The following is a 19,328-nucleotide window of genomic DNA, read 5'->3' as shown; positions in this document are numbered from 1 at the left end:
TTTTTAATAGCCGTGGATGCGCACTCGAAATGGCCTGAGGCGATCAAAATGTCCTCCACCACCACGGAGAAAACTATTGCAGTCCTACGGACCATTTTTGCCAGGAACGGCTTGCCAGAGCAGATTTGCTCTGATAACGGACCACAGTTTGTGTCCGAAGAGTTTCGAAGATTTATGAAAAGGAATGGGGTAAGGCATTACACACCCGCCCCGCATCATCCAGCCACAAATGGATTGGCTGAGAGGTTCGTACAAACCTTTAAAAAAGCAGTAACGGCCATGTGCGATGACGACATTCCACTGCAGCATAAGGTGGACAATTTCCTGTTAGCCTACCGAAATGCGACACATGCAGTCACCAACCAGGCCCCGACCATGATGTTCTTTAACCGAAGGTTGAGATCTCGTCTGGATTTGCTCAGACCAAATGTACGAAGAGATGTTGAGAGTAAGCAATTCCAGCACATAAATGAGAAGCCGACAAGGAGCTTCAATGTAGGGCAACCAGTCTTGGCCCGCGACTACCGAGCAGAGAAATGGCAACCAGGAACGATATGCACACGGCAGGGGCCACTAATGTACACAGTGGATGTTGGGGAGAACATTGTGAGACACCATGCTGACCAGATCCTAGAGTCACAGGAACGAGTCAACCCCATGTCTCGGCCATACGTACCTGGTGAGGAACCCGACATACAGGTCGCATCTACCTCAGAAACAATAGCATTGGAAGCTGATGAATCAACTGACGACAGGGTGCTAGAATCGCCTCCACACCAAGAGCGAGACACTCGGGAAAGGCGTTATCCAGAAAGAATCAGGAAGCCTCCCCAGAGACTGAGTATATGAATGGACTATTTTCATATAACATTGTATATTGAAATTTTAATTGTTAAATGAGTATTATGGTACTGTTAATCTAAAAGGGGAGGAATTGTAATGTATGTAATGTATTAAGGGAGAGAACTACTTTTTACAGCTCCTGTATACTGCAGTACCGGCAGTGACCACACCTCTATATAAACCCTGAGTAGTGATCTGTATAGTTAGTTCTGGAGTAACCCTCATTCAGTAAACACCTGTTGAATCGTTCCCTGCAGTCTGTTGTCTGATTATTGAAGGACACAACATTAAGATACACGGACATAACAGTAATCAGCAGGAGGTTTCATTGCCCATGCTTGATCTGAAGCCATGAAACTGCATGGGATCCGGAATCAATGTTGAGGACTCCCAGGGCCACTCCTATTGGACTGAACATCACTGTGCCACCACCCCTGGTGGGTCTGTCCTGCCGGTGGGACAGAACATACCCAGGGATGGTGATGGAGGAATTTGGGACATTGGCTGACTTGCAGAGGGAACTTTACTCTGTATGTAACCCATGCTGTACCTGCCCTGGGAGTGTTTGCTGGGACAGTGTAGAGGGAGCTTTACTCTGTATCTAACCTGTGCTGTACCTTCCCTGGAAGTGTTCATTGGACAGTGTAGAGGGAGCTTTACTCTGTATCTAACCTGTGCTGTACCTTCCCTGGGAGTGTTTGATGGGACAGTGGTGAGGGAGCTTTACTCTGAATCTAACCCATGCTGTACCTGCCCTGGGAGTGTTCATTGGAACAGTGTAGAGGGAGCTTTACTCTGTATCTAACCTGTGCTGTACCTTCCCTGGGAGTGTTTGATGGGACAGTGTTGAGGGAGCTTTACTCTGAATCTAACCCATGCTGTACCTGCTCTGGGAGTGTTTGATGGGACAGTGCAGAGGGAGCTTTACTCTGAATCTAACCCATGCTGTACCTGCCCTGGGAGTGTTTGATGGGACAGTGTCGAGGGAGCTTTATTCTGCATCTAACCTGTGCTGTACCTGCCCTGGGAGTGTTTGATGGGATAGTGTAGAGGGAGCTTTACTCTGTATCTAACCTGTGGTGTACCTTCCCTGGGAGTGTTTGATGGGACAGTGTAGAGAGAGCTTTACTCTGTATCTAACCTGTGGTGTACCTGCCCTGGGAGTGTTTGATGGGACAGTGTAGTGGGAACATTTCTGTGTATCTAACCTGTGTTGAACCTGCCCTGGGAGTGTTTGCTGGGACCTGGAGGAATGAGAGGTGATCTCATTGAAACGTATAAGATTCTGAGGGGAATTGACAGGGTAGATGCTAAGAGGTGTTTCCCCCTGGCTGGAGAGTCCCGAAATAGGGGGCATAGTCTCAGGATAAGAGGTCGACCATTGAAGACAGAGATGAGGAGGAATTTCTTCACTCAGAGTGTTGTGAATCTTTGGAATTCTCTGCCCCAAAGGGCTGTGGATGCTCAGTCATTGAGTATATTCAAGGCTGAGATAGATTTTCGGACTCGAGGGGAATCAAGCGATATGTGGATCAGGTGGGAAAGTGGAGTTGAGGTCGAAGATCAGCCATGATCTTATTGACTGGTGGAGCAGGCTCGAGGGGCCGAATGGCCGACTCCTGCTCCTAATTCTTATGTTCTGAAGCTGACCACTGTGTGTTTTTTTATAATTCATTCACAGGATGTAGGCATCGCCAGCAAGTCCAGTATTTATTGCCCATCTCTAATTGCCCTCGAAGGTGGTGGTGAGCCGCCTTCTGAATACAACTAAGTGACTCGCTGGGCCACTTCAGAGGGCAGTTAAGAGTCAACCACATTGCCCTGTGTCTGAAGTCACCAATAGGCCAGACCAGGTAAGGACGGCAGATTTCCTTCCCTAAAGGACATTAGTGAACCAGATGGGTTTTTAACCACAATCCGATAGTTTCATGGTCACCATCACTGATACAAACTTTTCATTCAAGATTTATTTAATGTTGTACTTCGTCATTTTCTGGTGAATCAAACATTTTAAAAACCTGAGCCAGTGTGTTGTGAGACAAAGAGCCTTGTGTTCAATAAGGGGAATAAAGGCCCACAGCCTCCCCTGGCCCCGGGCCCTGAACAAGGGACTGGAGAAACTCGCTGCCCTGTGGATCAGACAATCAGCCGGCGCTAGTCCCGCCCCTTGGGCTCCCCGATTGGTTGGAGGACCTGCCGCTGGCTCGCTCCTCCAGCCCCGCCCTGCTCACTCCCTATTGGTCGGAAGATCCCATCAATCAGGCCGTGGGCCCGGGTCACGTGTCCCTCACTGACTTTACAAAGAAAGCCTCGCACAGTCACTGGGCGGAGCTGCAGGTCGATGGGAGCGGGGTCGGGAGATTAACAAACTGTGGGTCGGCTGCGCCGCAGGGTTTATAAAGTTGGAGAATGGCCTCAGGCCCGAATGAGATCCAGCGGCCCGGTCTGTGTTCTACTGGACGGCAGTGGTGAGGCTTTTTCTCGGTGACAGGCCCGGGTTAGGCGCTGCCAACTTGGTGGAGGAAACACAGACCAGTTCTACCTGCAGCACGGCGCATGCACGGCCATCTTGGGCAGGAAGAGGGAGTGGGCGGGGCTTCAGGGTCCCTGTGACCAGGAGAGACAATCATTGACTCATTGATTTTATTCTCATTCTGCACACAGCGAGTGTAGAACTGAACCCAACCAGAGTAGAGGGAGGGGGAAAACTGGGAGTGGAGGAAAGAAATGTTGGAGATGGTGCAATGGGTTTGGATTTCAGCACAGGCAGGAGGGAGAGTGTGTGGGACGGGGATTTACAGTTTTGGGGGAACAACAGAGGAAAGATTGTTCCATAGAAACTAGAATTGTCTTTTCTGAATTTCTATCCTGTACTTACAGTGATGACTTTTGTAAACTCCTTTTACAGGGTGTGAGAAGGGGAGGATTTACAGATGGGAAACTCAAACCAAACATCACAACAAGATCTGACAAAGTTACTCCATTCATCAGGACCTGAATATCATTGACCTTTTTCTCTGATCTTTCTATGGGAAAAGATTTCAAACATCAGTGTGATTGGAAAAGCACCGAGACACACACACCCAAGTGAGAGTGTTCCAGTGAACTGACTGTAAAAGAGCTTTCACCAGTTAAACAGCCTGAAAAATCATCGCACCATTCACAGCGGGGAGAAACCGTACACGTGTTCTGTGTGTGGACGAGGCTTCAACTGATTGTCCAACCTGGAGGGACACAAGGACACCTGCACCACGGAGAAACCATGGAAATGTGGGGACTGTGGAAAGGGATTCAGTTCCCCATCCCACCTGGAAACTCATCGACGCAGTCACACCGGGGAGAGGCCGTTCACCTGTTCCATGTGTGGGAAGGGATTCATTCACTCATCCTACCTGATAAGACACCAGCGATTTCACACTGGGGAGAGACCGTTCACCTGCTCCGTGTGTGGGAAGAGATTCACTCAGTCATCCCACCTGCTGACACACCAGCGATTTCACACTGGGGAGAGACTGTTCACCTGCTCCGTGTGTGGGAAGTGATTCACTCGCTCATCCCACCTCACTGATCATCAACTTGTTTACACTGATGAGAGACCTTTTTAATGTTCTGACTGTGAGAAGAGTTTTAAAAGCAAAAGGAAACTGATACAATACAAAGGCACTCACACTGGGGATTGGCCGTTCACCTGCTCCATGTGTGGGAAGGGATTCACTCACTCATCCACCCTGCTGAGACACCAGCGAGTTCACACTGGGGAGAGGCCGTTCACCTGCTCCATGTGTGGGAAGGGATTCACTCAGCACTGCAGCCTGCTGAGACACCAGCCAGTTCACACCGGGGAGAGCCCATTCACCTGCTCCATGTGTGGGAAGGGATTCACTCAGTCATCCAACCTGCTGAGACACCAGCGAGTTCACAATTCACTGCAGGGGTTGGATTCTGCTGTTGTTGCTGCTGTTAATCCCATCCAGGACTGAACCATGTTCATTCTGACAGTTGGGGTTTATTTCTGCTGAGGTTAATAACCCCTATAACTAGGCTGGAGTTTAATATTCTGGATATGTGTCAGTTTTGTTTTAAACACATTGTTGTAGATTTTTGTCTTTCCCACCTGAGTGTTTAGCATCACCTGGCTGGAGCTCAGAAAGGACAATCTGGGGGAGGATCATACGGTGGGAACAGAACTTCAGCCTGGACACAGTCCTTCAGGGTCACACTGAGAGGGGCAAACGGCACTTTGGTCTTTCTCATCTCTCTTCATTGACAGCAAAGTCGCCATGAGGGTTAATCTTGAGGCCTGTAAGAAATGTGTCCCAGCCGCTCTCTGCCATGGCTCAGAGCTCCTAGGCATGGAACAGAGTGCTCCTTTACAACTGTGTTTAGAGTCAGGATGAACAACAGTGAACGCTGGAAACGTGCTGTCAAATCAGAGATTGGTGTCAAACTGCGATCCGTTCCTGACTGAAAGTGACACGGCAGGTTTAAGTTTCCAGTCTAAAAATGACTGGCAATTATTCTATGAAGATTTAAAGTGTTTATGTGACAGTCCTGAGTCTACCATTTTAAGGCAGGTGAAAATATAAATTGGTTAAATTCTGCATTAAAATAGCAGAGGGAGGAGTTCACTGGAGCCCGTTAACTGCTGGTACAATTATACAACAGACATTTGATCTCCAGATAAAGAAAGACCTGCAGTGTGTTTCCAGGAATTCCCTGTTTTATTGATGTGTGTGTGTTAGACACCAGGATAACTAAAAATACATGACCCGGAACATCCATGGGAGTGCGATCCCGACAGTTACTCTGGGATCACTCCCGCTGTGGAACTCCACCACTGACCCTGCTGAAGGTTGTAGGCTCAGGGAGTGGGGCCTCCAGGAGTGAAGTGTAAGGAAGCTGGGTTTCAGTATCCTGACAAATATATGGTGAGGAACCAGAGGAATCCTTACTGAGGAACTGTCTGGGGTTCTCCCGGCCAATGTAGGTCTCGGGGTGAATGATCCCTGACTCCCCGAACTGTCTTACATTGAACCCAGTTCGGATCAAGGTGAGTTCAGTTTATAGGAGAATAGGGACAAATATCACCCACAATTGAGGGAGTCAAAAGCAGCCATTAGAGAGGCTCAGAGATCTTTGGGAAGATGATGCACAATTGTGGAAATAATAGTAAAAGCTTTTCCAGCTATGTCAGGAGTCAGAAGACATAGTTACACAGAGTTACATAGAATTACAGAGTCTACAGCACAGGACAGGCCATTCGGCCCAACTGGTCAATGCCGGTGTTTCTGCTCCACACGAGTCTCCTCCCACCACTCTTCATCTAACCCTATTAGCATATCCTTCTATTCCTTTCTCCCTCATGTGCTTATCTACCTTCCCCATGAATGTATCTGTGCTATTTGCCTCAACTACTCCTTGTGGTAGCACGTTCCACATTCTGACCTCTCTTTGGGTAAAGAAGTTTCTCCTGAATTCCCCATTGGATTTATTAGAGACTGTGTTATATTTATGACCTGTAGTTTTGGACTCCCCCACAAGTGGAAACATTTTCTCCAGGTCCACCCTCTATAACCTTTTCATAATCTTAAAGACCTTGATCAGGTCACCCATTGGCCTTCGCTTTATTCTAGAGAAAAGAGCCCAGCCTGTTCAGCCTTTCCTGATAAGTATAACCTCTCCATTCTAGGATCATCCTTGCTGTAGTGTATGTGCCTTTAAGAGCCCCAGGTGTGCTGTGGTGCCGGTGATTGCCACTCGGGCTATATAAGCCTGTGTATTGTGTATATCCATTAGAACCCCCTCCCCCCAGACTTTGCTTAGTAAATACCTATGAACCAACTCCTGTCTTCAGTGTCTTTATCAACACACGGACACTACAGTGGCGACAAAGTGGAAACGGACTTACCTGCAATTCGGCAGCACCTCAAGGACATCGATTCCTCGGGCATCCTGAAGACTCAAGGAAGTAAGAGAAGCTGTGGTTTCACCAGCTGGCCAAGCTGGTGGCAGGTACTGTGCTAATCCTTCCTGGGCGTCAGGCTGGGGCTCCAGCGGCTGGCTCGACAGCTGAGACCGGCAGCGAAATCGGAGGCAAGCAATAACAGACTTGGAGGGAGCACTCGGAAGATGGCCGGCGCAGCAAGCAGGTCAGCATTCAGACCTGGAGAGAAACTCCGGCGGGAACGAGTCTCCAACAATAAATAAAAAAATAAAACAAACGGAAACCGCAGTAAACAGCATTGTCATCGGCAACAGCGGTGGGAAAGTGCGGGAAGTGCCATATCTTTTCTACAGAAAAGAAAGAAAAGCGCGGGAAGCGCCATATCTTTTCTAAGATGCCTAATTTTGGCAATATTGATGTTTTTGATAACGAGATAGAGGATTGGACCACATATGTGGAAAGAGTGGAGGTATATTGCACCGCAAATGGAATAGAAGATGAAAAAAAGCTTCAGTACTTCTGGATCTAATGGGCGCAAAGACATACAAGCTGTTACGAAACTTAATCACTCCAGCTGAACCGATGGACAAGAATTTTAAGGAGATTGTTGATACCCTACACTGCCAATTCGAGGCAGGACTGGCAGATTCTCTGTGAGAAAATTCGTCTGCGATCCCCTAAGTGTAGAAACACAAAAAAAGCTATCTTCTGAGAAAAATTTAACACTGGACAAGGCTTTCAGTGCAATAGGAGCTGCAGAGATACAGCAAAGACCACAGGACTTCGGCACCCATGAAATGACACGGGGTTTCGAGAGATGTTATCACTGCGGCAGATCCACCCATGACCAGAAGGACTGCTGGTTCAAGGAAAAAGCATGCAGGTGATGCGGAAAGATGGGACACATTCCACGTGTGTGCCGATCTGAAAACAAAAAATCCACTAACAGGAAAAGAATCAATAAGGAAAAGCACAGAAAGGTACAAATGATGACGGACAGTAGCTCCGAAGACCAGAAGAGCGATAGCGACTCCGGGAACAAGAGACTAAGCTCTCTCAAATTACATAATGTAATTGCCAAAGAAGATTACCAGACCATTTGGGTTACCCTCACAATAGCAGGGTCCCCAGTTAAAATGGAGCTAGATGCAGGGTCAGCTCTGACCATCATAAATCGACGGGATTACGAGCGGCTATTTCCGCATATACCTTTAAAAGACACATCCATTATCTTGAAAACATATACGGGGCATAAAGTATACCCCAAAGGAAAAATAAAGGTGCCTGTTATATACAACGGCAAGGAAATACAGAAGTTGTATTTATACGTTCTACAAGATGGTGGTCCACCGCTGTTGGGATGTGAATGGATCAGAAAAATATGTTTAGACTAGCACTCCATTCAGGCACTGACGGTGACCAGTAAGGAAAAAAATGATGATGACGTCATACCTGAACGATTAAAAGACATCTTGGCCAACGCCAAGAAAGTGTTTCAAGAGAAACTAGGAACCTTGAACGGCATCACCGCCTCAATAAAAGTGGAAGATGCAGCAATTCCCAAGTTTTTTAAGGCAAGACCGGTGCCATACACAATTCGTCCAGCAGTCGAGGCAGAGCTGGAGAATTTGGAAAAGGTAGGCGTATTATCTAAAATAGATTGGAGCGAGTGGGCAACACCCATCGTCCCAGTCATGAAGAAAGCATTGAAGAATGATAAATCTGAAGAACAGAGAAAAATTCGCATCTGTGGAGACTTCAAGGTGACTGTAAACCCGATCCTTCACACGGTACAGTATCCTCTTCTGAGGATAGAAGATATTTTCGCCTCTCTATCCGGAGGGAAACGTTTCACCAAAATTGACTTGGCACAGGCATATCTACAGATGGAGGTTGAAGAGGCCTCTAAAAAATATCTCACGATAAATACACACAAAGGTCTGTACCAGTACAATCGACTGGTTTTTGGAGTAGCATCCACTCCAGCTATCTAGCAAAGAGCTATGGAGCAAGTCCTCCAAGGGATTCTGGGGACTCAATGCTACCTAGACGACATCCTTGTAACAGGAGAAAACGACAACGAGCACCTTGCCAATTTAGAGCAGGTGCTCACTAGGCTGAGAGAACGGGGCCTACGAGCAAATCGCCCCAAGTGCGAATTTTTCCGAAATCAAATATCATATTGTGGCCACATAATAAATAAGGAAGGGTTGCATAAGTCACCTGAAAAATTTGAGGCAGTCATAAAAGCCCCAGCACCTGAAAATGTTTCACAATTAAGGTCGTTCCTGGGATTAATAAATTACTATCATAAATTTTTACCGAACTTATCAACTCTTCTACACCCTCTTAATGAACTGCTACAAACAGGAGTAATTTGGAAATGGAACGAAGACTGCAAAAGTGCCTTCCATAAATGCAAAGACTTAATCACATCCAAAGAAGTTTTGGCTCATTACAACCCATCACTGCCAATCAGACTGGCGTGCGATGCATCCCCTTATGGCATAGGAGCAGTATTATCGCATAAATTCCCTGATGGCTCGGAACGGCCGATAGCTTTTGCGTCACACTCATTGAACACAGCTGAGCGTAACTCTGCCCAAATCGACAGGGAAGCACTCAGCCTGGTATGGGGAGTAAAGAAATTCAACCATTACCTACACGGACAAAAATTTACCTTGTTGACTGACCATCAACCCCTCATCTCCATATTCAACCCTAAAAAGGGTGTTCCCATTATGACAGCGCAAAGGCTACAGAGGTGGTCCCTTTTTCTAGGAGCACACCAATACAACATAGAATACAAAGGGTCAAAACAGCATGGAAATGCTGACGGGTTATCGCGCCTACCATTGCCAATGGTAGAAGAGGCACCTACAGTAGACCCAATGGAGATGTTCCACTCTACCACAGTGGAATGTCGACCAGTAACTAATTCTGCCATTGAAAGGGAAACGAGAAATGACCCGACTCTTTCACGGGTCTATGATTCAACAGTGAAGGGATGGCCAGCACATGGCGAACCACTGTTGCCAGCATTCTCGCAAAGAAGAGAACAGCTGTCAGTGTGCCGAGGAACCTTGATGTGTGGATCCAGAGTGGTGATTCCACCCAAACTCCAGGATAAAGTGCTAAAGGAGCTTCACGAGGGGCATCTGGGTGAAGTGAAAATGAAGAACCTAGCCAGGGCATTTGTATGGTGGCCAGGTATCGATGGAGACATCGAAGAAATGACCAAGAGCTGCCTAGGATGCCAGAAGGTCCAAAACGCTCCACCACAAGCCCCTCTACATCCATGGGAGTGGCCCTCATCTCCCTGGCAAAGGGTACACATCGACTTTGCTGGTCCATTTATGGACTCAATGTTCTTAATCGCGGTTGATGCACACTCCAAGTGGCCGGAGGTAAAAAAGATGTCCTCCACCACCACGGAAAAAACCATCACAGTATTAAGGACCATATTTGCCAGGAATGGGCTGCTGGAACAGATCTGTTCTGATAATGGACCGCAATTTGTGTCCGAAGAATTCAGGAAGTTCTTATAAAACAATGGTGTTAAGCACTACACGTCCGCCCCATACCATCCCACCACCAATGGATTGGCTGAAAGGTTTGTCCAGAGCTTCAAGAAGGCCATAAAGGCCATGGGTAATGAAGACATAAAACTTCAGCACAAGGTGGATAGCTTCTCATTCGCATACAGGAATGCAACACATATGGTTACCAACCAAACTCCCGCCATGATGTTCTTCAATAGAAACCTAAGATGCCGGCTGGATTTGGTCAAGCCCAACATCAGAAGGGACGTGGAGAACCGGCAGTTTCAAGGTATGAATGAAAGGCCAACTAGAACCTTCCAGATAGGTCAACAAGTTTTGGCTTGGGACTACCGTACCGAGAAATGGCAGCCTGTAACTATCTGCACACGACTAGGACCACTGATGTATACCGTGGACATCGGAGAAAGCATAATAAGGCGCCATGCTGACCAAATCATAAAGTCATCCGAAAAGGGACAACCTACACCACAACTCTATACATCTAACGATGAAGTAGAGATACCCATATCTACCTCCGATCCGGTGATACTGGAACCCGATGAACCCGACACTGGCATTCAAGCCGAATCAGCCTTGCCAGAAGAACCTACTACACCACCAGAAACTACTACACCCCCGAGGCGTTATCCGGACCGAGTCAGTAAGCCTCCTGAGAGACTGACTTATAATTAATTAACTACAGCAATGTATATTCACAGAATCACAGAATCACAGAAACCCCACAGTGCAGATAGAGGCCATTTCGGCCCATCGAGCCTGCACCGACACATATCCCACCTGATCCCCGTAACCCCTACACCAACACATATCCCACCCTATCTCCGTAACCCCACACATTTTAATCCCCCTAACACTAAGGGTCAATTTATCATAGCCAATCAACCTAACCTGCACATCTTTGGACTGTGGGAGGAAACCGAAGCACCCGGAGGAAACCCACGCAAACACGGGGAGAATGTGCAAACTCCACACAGACAGTCACCCGAGGCCGGATTCGAACCCGGGTTCCTGGCGCTGTGAGGCAACAGTGCTAACCACTATTATTTTGCTTATAACATGTAAATTAATAATTACTTAAAATATGATGTACTGGTTAGCTAAAAGGGGAGGAATTGTAGTGTATGTGCCTTTAAGAGCCCCAGGTGTGCTGTGGTGCCGGTGATTGCCACTCGGGCTATATAAGCCTGTGTATTGTGTATATCCGTTAGAACCCCCCCCCCGCAGACTTTGCTTAGAAAATACCTATGAACCAACTCCTGTCTTCAGTGTCTTTATCAACACACGGACACTACACTTGCAAAGCTTTTTTCCACCTTCTCCAGTGCCTCTATATCCTTTTTATAATATGGAGACCTGAACTGTTCACTGTACTCCAAGTGTGGTCTAACCAATGTTCTATACAAGTTTTAAATAACTTTGCTGCTTTTCAATTCTATCCCTCTAGAAATGATCCCCAGTCCATTGTTTGCCCCTGTTATGGCCTCATTAACTTGCGTCGCTACTTTTAGTGATTTGTGTATCTGGACCCCGAGATCCCTTTGCTCTTCTACCCCATTTAGATTCTTATTTTCCAAGCAGTATGTGGCCTTCCTATTCTTACTACCAAAATGCACCACTTATCTTAAAATTCATTTTCTAATTACCCTCCCATTCTGGAAGCTTATTAATGTCTTCTTGCGGTTTTTTAAATATTCGTTCATCGGATGTGAGTGTCGCTGGCAAAGCCAGCATTTATTGCCCATCCCTAGTTGCCCTTGAGAAGGTGGTGGTGAGCCACCTTCTTGAACTGCTGCAGTCCGTGTGATGAAGGTCCTCCCATAGTGCTGTTAGAGAGGGACTTTAACCCATGATTTTGTCACAGTCTTCTTCAGTATTAACTCTACCTCCCAATTTGGTGTCATCGACAAAGTTTGAAATTGGACTTCCAGTTCCCGAGTCCAAATTGTTTCTGTAAATGGTGAACAACAGTGGTCCCAGCATCGATCCCTGTGGAACACCACTTCCCACGTTTTGCCACTCTTAACCCCTACTCTCTGTTTTCTGTTTTGTAACCAGCTTGCTATCCATAACAGTTTGTAAGATCTCAAAGATGACCAAGGTCAGGCCGTGTGGAGTGAAGGGCCAGGCAGCAGAATGGATGGAAAGTTGGCTACAAAACAGAAATCAGAGGGTTGGAGTTAAGGGAAGTTTGTTGCGATCTTTCCATCCATTCTGCTGCCTGACCTTTGACTCCACACGGCCTGACCATTGTCATCTTGTAGACCATACATACTGCAGACACAGTGCACCAGTGGTGGAGGGGGTGGATATCGAGTCCTGTGGCAGGGGCACTGATGAAGTGGATTTCCCTGTCCGTGAGTTTTGAGGCATCGCTAGTGGCGTTTTTCACCACTTTCCACCTTTTAAAAAACCTTGCTGCCAGTTTATTAAAGCCATTGACAGCCGCTCGGGTGGGACACACCAATAAATGAGGCCTTGTTTCCCTCACAATGACAGGCCTGAACCCGAGTTAGAAAAAATTTAGTAATTAAACCAGACTGGGCGGGGCCTGAGGTGCGAGTTAGTAACGGAAAATTGGTGGCCAGCGTACTTCCCACCAGGGCTGAGGGCCTGGGGACTCAGGTTTCTGCATCATTTATTTATTAATTTTGTTTATTGCCCAACCTCAAGCAGACTGGCAAGTCATCTTGCTGTCTGGCGGAGGCGAGATTCCCCAATGGAGGGCTCTCTACACAGGGGTCCTTCCCTGCACCATTGTGGATCTGGGGTGGAGACTGTTGCAAGGAGCTGTCATGTGCAACAGTTTTTAAGCTCCTTTCCGGACTCCAAGGCCAGACGTGATGTTTGCGGCCTAGAGGAGTCCATGGGCCGTGTATATATTCAGTGTGAGAGGTTGCAGCCCCTGTACAGTTACCTGAAGGGGCTGCTCCTCAACTCTTGGTTACACTTTAGCCCCACGCTCCTAATCTTTGGCTGCCCGGTGTGGAGGAGGGTGGGTAAGTCGGAGGATCTTCTCCTGGACCTGCTCTTGGGCCTGGCAAAAACAGCAATTTTTAGGCCCAGGATGGGCGGGGCCCATGGGGGGGTCACCCTGGCTGCCTGCCTCCCTCCCGTGGTCTTGTCCCTGCCCGGGTGGCCCTGGAGAGGGAGCAGGCGGTGTCCACCGGTTCACTCGATACTGAAGTGGGGAAAAAGTTAAACTGACATCGCTGGCAGTTTCACTGAAGGTGTAAGGAAGACAGGGACTAACATGAAAGACCACATCCATAAAGATGCAGTCAAAGATAGCTGACCTTTGTAGAGATATAAAACAATTAAATGGAGACTGGATGTCCAGCATTTCAACAGCCCGTAAGAACTTTATTACCGAGGTCACATTCCAAGGTATCTTTTAATTAGCATTCAGCAGTTTGAGTGATTGATTGAGGAGGCAGCTTATACATGTTTATATTAAGATTCGTAACCAATCCGTGAAGGTGCATGTGGGCCAAGATCCAATCAGGTGGCAGGAATGAATTTAACATGAGGTGGCCATGCTTATTGTAATGTATAAATATGAAGTGTTTTCTGTAACAATTTGGAAAAGTCTGGCTAAGACAGAGCAGACTGTTTCACCACTGGTGCAATAATGACAACTTGACTATCGATCGAAAACCTTGTGTTGAGTGTTGGCTCAAAATACTCCACAACAATACCTTCCTCGCCCGGTGGGCACGGAAGGCATCAAGAGGCGATAATCGATCCTCACAATCACATTGTGATGTCATTATTAATTGTGTGTGTGTCACAAATACATTTCTTCTATTTTGATACAAAAGCTCTACTGGACATGTTAAACTACTAGTTATTTAATCAGGGCTGCAGCTGCTGAAAGGCTAACTGTACTGAGGTTTATGACCAGAGCTGGCAGACGTGTTGTTCTGAAGTCTGATGTCTCACACCTGAAGAGTCTGTTTATGTCGTGTTGTAATGACCTTTTTCTGTTGCCTGGTGTCAGAAATAGAAATCAAAGGGAGATGATGCCCCACTCTGTTAATCAACTCTTTGACACATTCCCATGCATTTCCTTTCTTAATTTACAAAGATCACAACTCCATTAGTGAACAATGGATTGCCAGTCTGCCACTTTTTAGTGAGGCTTGAAAGGATTCGCTGTGAAGCTACACCTGCCCATCTGTCTGTGTGTCACTGTGTTTGGATTGTGTTAGACAACAGTCCTAATATCTCACCTACATCCATTACAATTTTTGAAATGTTAGATTGTACTTTGAAGAAGTTGAGTTTGAATCTGCCAAATCTGAAATTGGGAGCTGTTAATGATTTCTGTATAGTGATGTGATCAGTCAAAGCAAATTAAAAGATGCTGTTATTTACTGAACACAACTGAATAATTCTACAAGGATGTTATCGCAGTCTTCCTCAGTATTAACTACACCCCCCAATTTAGTGTCATCTGCAAATTTTGAAATTGTACTTCTGATTCCCAAGTCCCAATCATTCATGTAAATGGTGAACAACAGTGGTCCCAGCACTGATCCCCGTGGAACACCACTTCCCACCTTCCGCCCGTCTGAGTAAATACCTTTAACTCATCCCGTCACTATAACTGGACTTGTCTCCATTCCCATGGCGAGGGGATTGCTGTACCAGACGGGAGGGGAAATATTTGGGGACTCTCAATTCTCCACCAATTCCCATTCCCCTTCTTTCTGGTGGATAATGGAGGTGCCACTGTGTATAATGTGCAAGTCAGTAAGAATTGTGTGCGAGGATTAATCAGCACGTTCTAATTGGAGATGTCAATCAGTGGAACCTTTAAGACACTGAATTGTAGATTTTGTACCAAAGATCAATTTAAGATTGAAGTAAAGTTCATAATTTTATTGTAAAATAATTCAGGGACTCTCATCAGAAATTAAGGGGATAGATCAGTCAGCGGTTCTTAAATAAACACTGCATCCCCAACAATTCAATCAGCTATATATCCAGAATATTAAACTCCAGCCCAGTTATAGGGGTTATTAATATCAGCAGAAACAAACCCCAACTGTCAGAATGAACATGGTTCAGTCCTGGATGTGATTAAGAGCAGAATCCAATCCCTGCAGTCACATGTGAACTTGCTGGTGTGTCAGCAAGTTAGATGAACGATTAAATCCCTTCTCACACACGGAGCAGGTGAACGGCCTCTCCCCAGTGTGAATTTGTTGGTGTGTTAGCAGGTTAGATGATCGATTAAATCCCTTCTCACACACGGAGCAGGTGAACGGTCGCTCCCCAGTGTGAACTCGCTGGTGTGTCAGCAGTTTGGATTAAATCCCTTCCCACACATTGAGCAGGTGAATGGTCTCGACACGGTGTGAACTTGCTGGTGTGTTAGCAGGGGGGATGACCGAGTGAACCCCTTCCCACACACGGAGCAGGGGAAAGGCCTCTCCCCAGTATGAACTCGCTGGTGTAGTATGAGGTTGGCTGTCTGCTTGAACCTCTTCCCACAGTGAGTGCAGCTGAATGGTCTCTCGTCAGTGTGAGCTCGCTGATGTGTCTGCAGAATGCACAAGCGAGTGAATCCCTTCCCACACACAGTGCAAGTGAATGGCCTCTCCCCAGTGTGACTGCGTTGATGAGTTTCCAGCTGGGATGGATAATGGAATCCCTTCCCACAGTCCCCACATTTCCACGGATTCTCCGTGGTGCGGGTGTCCTTGTGTGGCTTCAGGTTGGACAATCGGTCGAAGCCTCGTTCACACACACAACACGGGTACGGTTTCTCCCCACTGAATGGTGCGATGTTTTTTCAGGCTGTGTAACTGGTTAAAGCTCTTTCCACAATCAGTGCACTGGAACACTCTCACTCGGGTGTGTGTGTCTCGGTGCTTTTCCAGTCACACTGATGTTTGAAATCTTTTCCCACAGACAGAATAGACAAACATTTCTCCTTCCACATTCAAAGGCTGATGATATTCAGGTTCTGATGAATGGAGTGACTCTGTCAGATCTTGATGTGATGTTTGGTTTGAGTTTGCGATGTGTAAATGCTGCCCTTCTCACAGCCTGTAAAAGGAGTTTACAAAAGCCGTCACTGTGAGTCCAGGATAGAAATTGACAAGATTCTCTCCTCCTGGTTCCTGGCCAAGTGGGCCGCACATGCACCCTGCTGCCCCCTGAGCCTCTCAAGATGGCGGCCATTACCCCGGGCCTGTCACCGGGAGAAAGCCCCGCAGCTGCCGCCCCGCTCGAGGCAAACGCCTGGCCTGGAGGCTCTTGTTCGGGGCTTGAGGCCCACCCCGGGTGTGTGTGAAGCGGATAATGTTGAGTGTTTTAATAATGGGGCTTGGGGCCGCACTCGGGGTGTGAACGGCCCACGTCCCCCCGGGGTTCATTTTTTTTTTTATCAACAGATGTGGTCTCTCCTCCTGGACACAGAGAGAGAGAGACCTCTCCTCTCCTCTCCTGTCCTCCCCTCTCTTCTGGCACAGCAGCAGCACAAGGTTCCTGGCTGGCTATCAGGGATCCCGGGGTTCATTTTTTTAAATATGTCAACAATATAGATACCCATAGTAAAAAACAATACATACCAGTCCTACTGGCAATGTAGTAACTCTTCATTTTTGCTTGGTATAACCTGTTATACTTTTTAAAAAATTTAACATTCGAGTACAACAGTACTTATACAACTCATCAGTTACATCGTAAATCCATTACATTCATTGACCAATTATGGTCAACAATATAAATGCAACAATAAATTTTACAGGTAAATCAATAATGTTTACAGTACAAACTGCAACTATTTAATAAACCAAGAATCCATACATGCCAGCCCAACTGGCATCATTCAATCATTCAGTCATTTATTCCTCCATTCGTCCGTTCGTTCGCTCATCCCGGGGTTTTTTTTTTTTCGTTAATGATGTGATTTCCAAGCTTCTTGATCATCTTCACTTGTTCATCCAGATATCGGGCCTCCAGGAATTCACACAGTTGAGGGTCGGCGCTCCCAGTGGAGAGTTTGTGCAGATCCAGCAGACCCTGGTTGACATTCTTCTCCATCTGCAGGGCTCTCTGCATCGCCGAGCAGAGCCTCCCGCTCTCCCAGCTGAACAAATGGACTGTAAAGAAGATTAAAAACACTGGATTAATTTTTTAAACTTATCAAATTAAATTAAAATCACATTGGCCGGGGTGATGATGCACTCCAGTCCCCGCGGCACCCACCGGTCTCGGAAGGCCTCGAGCGCGCCGGTGGACACCGCGTGCTCCATCTCCAGGGCCACCAGGGCATGAACATAGCCGTGGAAGAAAGGCAGGCAATCGGGCCGAATGACCACCCCGACCGCCCACTGCCTGGACCTGTTTATGGCCACTTTGGCCAGGCCCAGGAGCAGTCCAACAAGGAGGTCCTCCGACCTTCCCTCTCCCCTCTGCACCAGGTGGCATTAGATCAGGAGCGTGGGACTGAAGTGCAGCCAAAAATTGAGGAGCAGCCCCTTTAAATAATGGAACAGGGGCTGCAACCTCTCACATTCCACATAAACATGGAACACGGACTCCTCTAGGCCGCACAAATAGCAAGCGGCCTGGGAGTCCATGCACTTACTTAAAATCTTATTGCACGGGACTGCTCCATGCAACACCCTCCAGGCCAAGTCCCCAATAAATAAAGGGAGGACTCCCGTGTAGAGAGCCCCCCATTGGGGACGTCCGCCAGACGGCAAGATGGCACGCCAAGGCATGTCCAGATGGCAGGTGAAGATGACAAAGTGGAGAGTGTGCAGGAGCAACCCATACAGGAAACCCCTCCGTGCAGAACTAAAAGGCACGAGGGCATTTCCTCGAGACGGCTCAAGTTGTGAGGCGCCGGTTCCCGAGAGGGGTTTTGGGGCCACACACTGACGAGGAATTCCGTCCGAACAGGGGTCAGTTCGGATGGGATCGCCCCACGTGCCTGAGCCTCCTCAATACACCTAGTGGTGTCGCGGCCCAGTGCCGCTTTCAGCGTCTCGATGACTTTGGCCGCGAGCCGGACATTGTCCCAGGACAGGCGCTGCATCAGCTCCTCCGGCACCATCCAACCCGCCCCTCCGCCATCGAGCAGGCCCCCAACCCTGGTCACCTTACCAGGCACAGCCCTACCCTCCGCCAGCCACCCGATCCAGCGGTCACGGAAGTGCGGATTCCTGAGCAGCGGCTCCTGAAGGAGAGCTGCCACTCCTGATGGGGGAGAACTCCGCCTGGAGGCGATGCTGTTCCAGACCCATAGCAGTTCCTGGTAGAAGACAGGCAGCTCCCGCAGGTAGACACACGTACGGCCCAATTCCACAAACAGGAGCTGCGTGTCATAGTTGAGGCCGTGCAGCTGGCGGAAGAAATACATCACCAGTGCACACCATCGAGGAGGATTCTTGACGTACAGGTATCTCTGCAGGGTCCGAAGATGGAAAATCACCACCCAGGTGCGAAAGCACACCAGCGCCTGACCGCCCTCCCTAAGCGGGAGACTCAGAACCGCGGCAGAGACCCAGTGCTTCCCTTTGTCCCAGAAGAAGGCGATGAGCTTCTTCTGCATCTTGACAACAAACGCAGGGGGCGGGATCAAAGTGACCAACCAGTACCACAACATGATGGCCACCAGCTGGTTTATGACCAGCGCTCGACCCCTATAGGACAACACTCGGAGCAGTCCTGTCCAGCGTCCTAGGCAAGTGGTGACTTTGGCCTCCAGCTATTGCCAGTTCGCTGGCCAGGCATCCTTGGCAGGGCTAAGGTAGAGTCCCAAATAGAGGAGGTGCGTGGTGCTCCAGGCAAAGGGCCTGAACTCCTCCGGCAGTCCACCCACCACTGGCCCACCAGTAGTCCAGAACATTTCTCCCAGTTGATCCTGGCGGAGGATGCGTCCGAGTAAATCTGCTGGCATTCTCGCATCCTCTGCAAGTCAGCGGGATCCGTAACCATGAGGAGCACGTCATCGGTGTAAG

The 19,328-nt window shown here is 47.9% G+C and overlaps 1 protein-coding gene across 1 annotated transcript in view; it reads right to left on the bottom strand.

Annotated features, from left to right (window-relative positions):
• LOC147118558 (uncharacterized) overlaps positions 1-19,328 on the bottom strand; it is a 186,792-nt gene that overhangs the window by 90,731 nt on the left and 76,733 nt on the right. The window contains 1 exon segment of the mRNA XM_085983936.1: positions 15,716-16,127. Within this exon segment, the coding sequence (XP_085840062.1) occupies positions 15,716-16,127 (412 nt within the window).

The sequence above is a fragment of the Somniosus microcephalus genome, chromosome 4 (assembly GCF_052327205.1).
Source record: "Somniosus microcephalus isolate GS21.2 chromosome 4, FLI_Smic_1.0, whole genome shotgun sequence".
In the NCBI taxonomy this organism is placed as follows: Eukaryota; Metazoa; Chordata; class Chondrichthyes; order Squaliformes; family Somniosidae; genus Somniosus; species Somniosus microcephalus.
The sequence above is the reverse complement of the archived record's forward strand: the minus strand, read 5'-3'. Positions and strand labels throughout refer to the sequence as shown.